We start from the raw sequence: 10,074 nt of genomic DNA, 5'->3' as shown, positions 1-10,074 counted from the left end.
GGGTAGGGAAAGGAAAGGTAAGAGGAAAACACAGCCTCTCAGGAAGAGTTTCCAGGTAAGGTATCACTTAACACCTAGCTGAGAAAAGGGCAGCCCAGTATGCAGACAGTGAAGGTATGGGCCAGGATGGGTCGTCCAGGGAACTTGGGAAGGATAGATTTTGAGATAAGCATTGTTCTCTCCAGGTTCCCTTTTACAAATGTAAATGGACTTAGAGAGTAGTGAATGATAAATGGATTTGAGCTGTCACTTTCCCCTTTGGCAGGAGGCTTCAAAGAGCCTTCTTATGAGAGCCCAAATGACTTGGAGAAGCAGAAAGAGAGAGTAGGGGAGGGAGAGCTAAGGTGCATTCAGTTCCCAGGTCTCCAGGGCCAGCCTCTCTGATTGTGTTCCTTATCCTAAGAGGCTAGCAGGCTGCCAGTGTGACCTCACCTGCTCCAGTGCCCCCTTCTCCGTGCCAGCTATGAGTGCCTGCAACTTCACACATACCACCTTTGTGCTTATTGGTATCCCAGGACTAGAAGGAGCTCATTTCTGGATCGGCTTCCCCCTGCTTTCTATGTATGCCGTGGCAGTGTTTGGAAACTGCATCGTGGTCTTCATTGTAAGGATGGAGCGCAGCCTGCACGTTCCCATGTACCTCTTTCTCTGCATGCTGGCAGCCATTGACCTGGCCTTGTCCACATCCACCATGCCCAAGATCCTAGCCCTCTTCTGGTTTGATTCCCGGGAGATTACCTTTGACACCTGTATGACCCAGATGTTCTTTATTCATGCTCTCTCAGCCATTGAGTCCACCATCCTGCTGGCCATGGCTTTTGACCGTTATATAGCCATCTGCCACCCACTGCGCCATGCCGCAGTGCTCAACAATAGAGTGACAGCCCAGATTGGCATGGTGGCCGTGGCCCGTGGATCCCTCTTTTTCATCCCATTGCCTCTGCTCATCAAACGGCTAGCCTTCTGCCAATCCAACGTGCTCTCACATTCCTATTGTGTGCACCAGGATGTAATGAAGTTGGCCTATGCAGACACATTGCCCAATGTGGTCTATGGTCTTACTGCCATTCTGGTGGTCATGGGTGTGGATGCCCTGTTCATCTCTTTGTCCTATTTTCTGATTCTGCGAACAGTTCTGCAGCTGCCTTCCAAGTCAGAACAGGCCAAGGCCTTTGGAACATGTGTGTCACACATTGGTGTGGTACTGGCCTTCTATGTGCCTCTCATTGGCCTCTCAGTGGTGCACCGCTTTGGAAACAGCCTTGATCCCACTGTGCATGTTCTCATGGGTGATGTCTATCTACTTCTGCCTCCAGTGATCAATCCCATTATTTATGGTGTCAAGACCAAACAGATCAGAACGCGGGTGCTAGCTGTGTTTAAGATCAGCTGTGACAAGGACTTTCAGGCTGTGGGAGGCAGGTGACCCTTACGATGGCACTTTCATCCTTAATGGCTTGATATAATGATTTCCTAGTGTTAGCTTAATCCCAGTTGCCCATAAACACATCAGTGCTTTTCTCTGGTTGGCTTCCAAACACTTCCTCTGCTTGGGGTGAAATTGTTGAGGCTACCGTAATTCTTTTCCACAGGTAAAAATACTATTGACATCCTTATTATATAAAAAGCTTAAATAATAAAATAAATCAATAGTAAAAGAACATAAAAAAGAGTGACAAAAAGTACAATTGGTTTTGAGACAAGGAAAAATTTGTTCTGACTAGTAATCCAAGAACCCTATAGTAAAACAATACGTAACATTTTTGCCAATTAAATTACAGTTTTTACTAATGAAAATTCACAATGAAAGAGTTTGTGTTGAAACACATATCCTCGAGCATCACAGCTGACGGTGTAATCGGCAAAATATAGCAAGAACTTTTTTTTTTTTTTTTTTTTTCTTGCGTTATGCGGGCCTCTCACTGTTGTGGCCTCTCCCATTTGCGGAGCACAGGCTCCGGACGCGCAGGCCCAGCGGCCATGGCTCACGGGCCCAGCCGCTCCGCGGCATGTGGGATCCTCCCGAAACGGGGCACGAACCCGCGTCTCCTGCATTGGCAGGCGGACTCTCAAGCACTGCGCCACCAGGGAAGCCCAAGAACTCTTTAAAAGTTACATGCTTTAGGGAATTCCCTGGCGGTCCAGTGGTTAAGACTCTGTGCTTCCACTGCAGGGGGCACAGGTTCAATCCCTGGTCAGGGAACTACAGATCCCACATGCCGTGTGGAGTGGTCAATAAATAAATAAATGTTACAGGCTTTAATGCTGTAATCTGACTTTTGAAAATTTATTCTAACGAAATATCCCTACTTATGGGGTAGGTACTCTTTTTGACCCCCGTTACCAGTGAAAGAAATGAGGTTTACATTAACAAGAAAGCTAAGTCACACAGCTTGTGGGTGCTGTGCCATGATCTGAAATTAAATTTCATAACCAAATACAGTTATTTAATATCCATGCTCTATTGCTTCCTGTTTAACATCTGCCATTTATTTCCTCAGCCTGTGTAAATCCTGTTTTCTCTCTGCTGTGTGCCTTATGAGGTGAATGACTGTATCTGTATTGAGTGGTAACCCTGCCCTTGTGTGAGCAACAAATCTAGGTTACTCTTCACGTTTTACAGTGACCCTTCATGTTCTACAGCCCTGCTTCTTTCCAGATTAAGGGAGAAGATATCTTCTCAATCATGTCTCCCTTTTTTTTTAAGTTTATTCTCTATCTGTCAAACGTTTCCGATGTCTGAGTTTCAACTTAGGTATAAGATATTATAAATTTTATTTTAAATTTTGCTAAGTGTAACACCTATTTCTTTCATCTTTATAGAATCCCATAAACTCACATTTGGAGATGTGAGAAGTTCCCTGGTCTTCTTTCCCACCAGTGCAGAAATCTGAATGCATCTTTTCCCAAGATGGGCTATTCTCATTGTATAGTTGAGAAGGTCTGATGAGAAGCTAAAATCTGAAGGCAATCGTTGGGCCTATGTGTTCCCTCAGTAGCTTCACTGAACAAATCTTAGGTGGGGGATTAGGGTGGATAAACCATGGGGGAGACTCCAACCTGTGGGCTCTTTCTTAGGAGGAAGGAACCTCGGACTCTTAACCTCTCTCCTAGGGAAGGGTATTCCTAGCATATGTATCTGTGAGCATCCAGTTGTGATTCCCTGCCCAGAGGCAGTAGAATAGGCTTCAAAGTATTGCAGCTAATCAATGCAAAAAGACCAGGGCTGAGAGAAAGAGACAAAATAGAAGAAATGGGTGATTTCCCTAAAGAAACAAAGGGGTGCTCATGCTCTGCAAAAGTGGAGATTCGGGTATTAGGCCTCACCCCAAATAATGAGGTCAGGAGCCTCGTTTTATGAGATTGAACCACCTATGTCTCTCCTCACAACTTCCATCCTCTTTTATTTTCCTGTGCATTACTCTGCCTCGAATCATACCCTCCTGGCTATTGCCATATACCTAAGAGGATGACAGTTTAATAAAGTGTGTATCTCATGCTCCCAAATTCCTCACTGTTCACTGCAATACAATTTATTCATAGTCTATTGCTGTCTCCCCTACCCCTCCCTCCACCCTAAGATTTTCACTTTTTTAAAAGTATTCCAACGTCTTATATTCATAGCAACACTATTCACAATAGCCAAAAATGTGGAAATAACCCAAGTGTTCTTCAACATATGAATGGATAAACAAAATTAGTATATACATACAATGGAATATTATTCAGCCATAAAAAAGAACAAAATAATGATATGTTCTACAACATGGATGAATCCTGAGAACATGATGCTAAGTGAAACAAGCTAGACACAAAACGACAAATATTGTATGATTCCACTTATATAAAGTACTAAAAATTCATTGAGACAGAAAGTAGAATAGAGGTTACCAGGGGCTAGGGAGAAGGGAGAATGAGGGGTTATTGTTTAATGGGTACTAAGTTTGGGATGATGAAAAAGTTCTAGAAATGGATAGTGCTGATGGTTGCACAACAGTGTGAAGATACTTAATCTCACTGTATTGTACACCTAAAACAACTTGTTAGAATGGTACATTTTATTTATGTTTTGCTATGATAAATAATTACCAAAGAAAGAATATAAAACATATCACCATCAATTTAATAACAAGAACATATTGAAATGATTGCATTTTGGATACACTGGGTTAAAGGAAATATATTATTAAGGGTTTTTTAAAAAGTATCCCAAAGAGGAAGATACTTAATCCCCATATTGAGAGGAGGACAGATCCTTGGGATGAGATTTAGGAGCTCAGAACCCCTCTTCTGCCACTGAGTGGTGACCTTGTCTAAGTCACATCACATCTCTTTGAACGAAATTTGTAAACTTGATGATTAAATTAGATAAACTCTAAATCCGATTTCTATCCTAAATATTATGTGCTCTGAGCATTAAGAAGCCAGGAACAGTTCTAAAGGTCCTGCAAGTCTGAAGCTCTCCCGGGCCTCCTTGGGAACTGCTTTCTGACCCACATAAGAAAACCAGCCCCCTTCCCTGAGGCCACACATGCTATTTACCCAAACACAGTATTTATCAACTTGATCTCTTATTCCCCGACTCTGCCAATTATAGCTCTTTCCAAAAATCAAAACTTCTCTCAAAGACTGAGGCTTTTCCACCCAGGGGATATTCATGGGCTCTCTGAGAGGAAGCCCCGTCCAAGAGAGAGAGCAAACCATTCTGACTCATCAAGTCAATTCACTCCCTGTGAGGTTCGTTTCCCTCTTCTGTTTATTAGGAGCAATAATAGAATTGACCACTCAGTGATTTTGTGAGGATTATGTGCAATTATCCAGCACAACACTTAGTGCAATATTTAATATATAGTATGAACTCAATAAATACTATTATTATTATTTTTATCATCATCAGGGAGGAGGTGGATAATAATTCCTACCTCTCAGGGACATTGAGGGGATAGAAATGTGGGTTTCTGCCTTTGGCAAGCAAGACCCACAGCTTTTTTTTTAAACACTCATCTGATCACATTAGCCTGGGAGCTTGGAGTTTAGGACCTGGGCTTTTTTCCTCTCTTTCTCTTATACCAGTACCAGGACTAAGATTGGGAGATGGGATAAAGGAAGGGAGTGTAGTAGATAGGGGAGGTGGGACTTACATGGGATTCACATTGAATTGAAATGACTGATTTTATGCACTACAGGAGGAAGGTCAACAGAAAGGCCATGGTTTTCAAAGTTGTCCCTGGAAAATGTGATTGCATCCTAGAAGGTGACAAACTAAAGGGGGGTTATGACCATTGCTTATTGCTTGTTCACACAGACCAGGGTCCTGGGAGAGTGTTTGCATTTTGTTTCCCAATGACCTGGAAGGGCTTCCAGGAGGAGGGCCTCTGGGTGCCTGGGGAGCTGAGTCAACTCGTCGAGGCAGTCGCAGGCAGCCCCTGCCATGAGAGACCTCTGGGTCTCAGGCAAGTGCTCACTGTAGTGAGAGTATCTTTCCCAGTGAAAAAGGGTCTCCAGGGACTGAGGACCATAAAAGCACTGCCTTGTTCCCAGCCATGTTTATGTTGGCCTGGACAGTGGACAGCACCAGTTTAGGTAGCCAATTCCCCATGAGAGCCAAAGTGTCTGAGGTTGCCCTGTAAGCAGGACAGCTCCCATCACTCCCTAGTAATTACATGTAGCCCCCATCTCTGAGCAGCACATCATTTATCCCACACTGGACTGACAAGAAATAAGGACAGAACATAAGTTTGTTTTTTTGTTTTGGGGGATAGAGATTTCCTCAGGCTTTTTTTATTATTAGAAGAAAAGATTTACTCTCAATACACATTTAGGACCAGAGATTACCAGAATCAACATATCTGAGATTCTTTCCAATGATGATCACCACGAATTCTCCCAACTGATGCCAGAATTCATGCCCAATGCCTATTTTTTAATGTCATTTAACATTAAATGTTCGAGGATAACTTACAATGTTCTAGGCTCTGTAAAACAATGAAGAAGATACAAAAATAAACAATAGTGGATATTGTAGTGTATGTCAGATATTATCCAAAAGAAAAGAGATAGCAAATGTTGGCAAGGATGTAGAGAAAAAGGAATATTTGTGCACTGTTAGTGGGACTGTAAATTGGTGCAGCCACTATGGAAAACAGTATGGAGATTACTCAAGAAATTTAAAAAAAAATGCCATAAGCAATCATTACCTCAAAGAGATATCTGCACTCCCATATTGATCGCAGCATTATTCACAATAGCCAATGTATGGAAACAACCTAAGTGTCTGTCAGTGGATGACTGGATAGAGAAAATGTGATATATGTGTATATTACATATACATATTATATATATATATATATATATACCACATCTTTACCCATTTGTCTGTTGATGGGCAGTTGAGTAGTTTCCATATCTTGGCTATTGTTAATAATGCTGCAATGGACATAGGGGTGCATATATCTTTTCTAATTAATGTTCTTGTTTTCTTCAGATAAATACTTAAGAGTGGAATTAGCAGATTATATGACAGTTCTATTTTTAATTTTTTTTACGAACCTCCAATATATATATATATATAATACATGGAATGTTACTCAGCCTTTAAAAAGAAGGAAATCCTGACATTTATGACAAGATGGATGAAACTGGAAGGAATTATGCTAAATGAAATAATTCAGACAGAGATAGACAAATAGGGCATATTATCACTTATATGTGGAATCAAGAATAAAAAAAGTCAAACTCAAAGAAACAGAGAGAAGAAAGGTGGTTGTCAGAGGCTGGGGTAAGAGAGGGGCAAATAGGGAAACATTGGTAAAAGAATACAAACTCTTAGTTATAAGATGAGTAAGTTCTGAGGATCTAATGTATAACATGATGATTGTAGTTAATAATACTATATTGTATAATTGAAAATTGCTAAGAAAGTATAACTTAAGTGTTCTCAGTGAAAAAAAAATTCATATTTGAGTTAATTTGTTAATTAACTGAATGGTGGGAATCCAATTCTTTCCCAATGTATATGTATATATAATCATCACATTGTACATTTTAAATATATTGCAGTTTTATATGTTAATTATATCTCAATACATTGATAAATTAACTCAAAGTCAATCACTGACCTAAATGTAAAATTTTTTAGATGTACACATAAATCTGTAAAACTCTTAGAAAAACATAAAAGAAAATCTTCAGGATTTAGGGCAAAGCCTTCTTAGTCTTGACACCAAAAACATAATTCATTTAAGGAAAAACTGGTAAATTAAGCTTCACTAAAAATAAAAATTGCTGTTATGTCAAAGACTCAGTTAAAAGGATAAAAAGACACTATACGGAGTGTGAGAATATGTATGCAAATTACATATCTGAAAAAGGCCTAGTATCTAGAATATAAAAAACTCAAAATTCAACTAGAAAAAAAATCTAATTAAAAATTGGCAAAAAACAAAGTGATATTTCATGGGAAAAGATACATAGATGCAAATAAACACATGAAAAGATGGTCAAAGTTATTAGCCAGTAGGAAATGAAAATGAAAACCATGGTGAGATATCAATACACATCTGCTAACACGGCTAACTGTTTTTACAAATATGAAAACATCAGATGCTAGCAAGGATGTGGGGAAATTTGATATTTAATTCATTGCTGATGAAATGTGAAATGGTATAGCCAGCCATTCTGAAAAACATTTTGGTAGTTTCTAAAAAAACTAAACATGCAACTGATATATGGCTGAGCATTTGCACTCTGGTATTGATCTCAGAGAAATGAATTATTTGCACTGAAAGCTTGTACACAAATGTTTATAGTAACTTTAAAATAATAGCCAAGGGCTTCCCTGGTGGCGCAGTGGTTGAGAGTCTGCCTGCCGATGCAGGAGACGCGGGTTCGTGCCCCGGTATGGGAGGATCCCACATGCCGCGGAGTGGCTGGGCCTGTGAGCCATGGCCGCTGAGCCTGCGCATCCGGAGCCTGTGCTCCACAACGGGAGAGGCCACAGCAGTGAGAGGCCCACATACTGCAAAAAAAAAAAATAAATAAATAAATAAAATAAAATAAAATAAAATAATAGCCAAAAACTGGAAACAACACATATGTTCTTCAACAGATGAATGGTTAAGCAAACAGTTTAACATGCCCTACAATATTGTTCAGCATTTAAAAAGAATAAACTATTGAAGATGATGGAGTAGGAAGAAGACCCTGAGCTTACTTCCTCCCAAGGGTAGACCAAAATTACAACTATTTACAGAGTAACTATTTATGAGAATGACCTGAGGACTAGCAGAAAAGATTTTCCACAACTAAAGATATAAAGAAGAAACCGCAATAAGATGTGTAGGAGGGGCAGAGACAGTGTAGTCAAGACTCACATCCCTGGGAAGGGAATGCACAAACAGAAGGATAATCACAATAGAGATTCTCCCCAAGAAAAAAAATATCCAAGTCCTACATCAGGCTCTCCAGTTCAGGGGTCTTGTATCAGAAAGATGAAACCCTGGAACATCTGGCTTTGAAGGCCAGTGGGATTTGCATATGGGAGAGGTAGAGGGCTGTAGAAAACAGAGACTCTGCTCTTAAAGAGCACACACAAAATCGCCATGCTCTGAGTCCCAGCAGAAATTAAGGAAATAATCCCACTTACAATTACATCAAAAAGAATAAAATAACCTAGGAATAAATCTAACCAAGGAAGTACAGTAACAGACCTTTACTTGGAAAACCATAAGACTGATAAAAGAAATTGAAGATGACAAACAAATGGATATATATGTGTTCATGAACGGGAAGAATTAATATTGTTAAAATGGCTATACTACCAAAGGCAACTTACAGATTCAACACAATTCCTATCAAAATGCCAGTGACATTTTTCACAATACTGGAACAAATAATTTTAAAATTTGTATGGAAACACAAAAAAGACCCCCAATAACTAAAAGAATCTTGAGAAAGAAGAACAAACCTGGTGGTATCACATGTCCTAATTTCAAACTACACTACAAAGCTACAGTAATCAAAACAGTATGGTACCAGCACAAAAACAGACACATAGATCATAGAACAAAATAGAGAGCCCAGAAATAAACCCACACTTAAATGGGCAATTAATCTATGACAAAGGAGGGAAGACTATACAATGGAGAAAAGACAGCGTCTTCAATAAATGGTGTTGGGAAAACTGGACAACTGTATGCAAGAGAATCATACTGGACTACTTTCTCACACCATATACAAAAATAAACTCAAAATGGATTAAAGACTTAAATGTAAGACCTAAAACTATAAAATGTCTAGAAGAAACATAGGCAGTACACTCTTTGACATAAGTCTTAGGAATAATTTTTGGATATGTCTTTTCAGTCAAGGGCAACAAAAGCAAAAGTAAACAAATAAATCTACATCAAACTAAAAAGCTTTCCTTTGTACATCAGAGGAAACTATAAACAAACCCAAAAGGCAGCCTACTTAATGGTGAGAAGATATTTGCAAATGATGTAACTGATAATGGGCTAATATCCAAAAATATACAAAGAACACATACACTCAACATAAAAACAAACAAACAAACAAACTTCTTAAAAAATGGGCAGAGAACCTGAATAAACAGTTTTCAAAAGAAATACAGATGGTCAACAGACACATGAAAAGATGCTCAACATCACTAAAAATCAGGGAAAAGCAAATCAAAACCACAAAGAGCCAACACTTAACACCAGTCAGAATGGCTATCAACAAAAACAACAAATAACAACTGTTGACAAAGAGGTGTAGAAAAGGGAACCCTCTTGCACTGTTTGTGGGAATGTAAATTGGTGCAGCCACTATGGAAAACAGTAAGGGAGTTACTCAAAAAGTTAAAATTAAAACTACCAAATGGTCCAGCAATTCCACTTCTGTGTTTTTATTCTGAAGAGAACAAAAACACTTATTTGAAAAGATGTATGCACCCCTATGTTCATTGCTGCATTATTTACAATAAGCAAGACATGGAAGCAGCCTAAGTGTCCATTGATAAATGAATGGATAAAGAAGATGTGGTATATATATATATATATATATATATATATATAT

General features: G+C 39.3%; 1 protein-coding gene across 1 annotated transcript; it reads left to right on the top strand.

Moving 5' to 3' along the window:
• Positions 1 to 421: 421 nt before the first annotated feature.
• LOC103074994 (olfactory receptor 51E2) lies at positions 422 to 1,426 on the top strand. The gene has a single exon (XM_007456521.1). The coding sequence runs from the start codon at positions 464 to 466 to the stop codon at positions 1,424 to 1,426; it is 963 nt and encodes a 320-aa protein (XP_007456583.1). The 5' UTR covers positions 422 to 463.
• The last annotated feature ends 8,648 nt before the right edge of the window (positions 1,427 to 10,074 follow it).

Source organism: Lipotes vexillifer, unplaced genomic scaffold (assembly GCF_000442215.2).
Source record: "Lipotes vexillifer unplaced genomic scaffold, Lipotes_vexillifer_v1.1 scaffold143, whole genome shotgun sequence".
NCBI lineage: Eukaryota > Metazoa > Chordata > Mammalia > Artiodactyla > Lipotidae > Lipotes > Lipotes vexillifer.
This window is presented reverse-complemented; position numbering and strand designations above follow the sequence as displayed.

Coding starts and splice junctions, on each gene's coding strand:
- LOC103074994 (XM_007456521.1), top strand. CDS start 464: ATGAGTGCCTGCAACTTCACACATACCACCTTTGTGCTTATTGGTATC.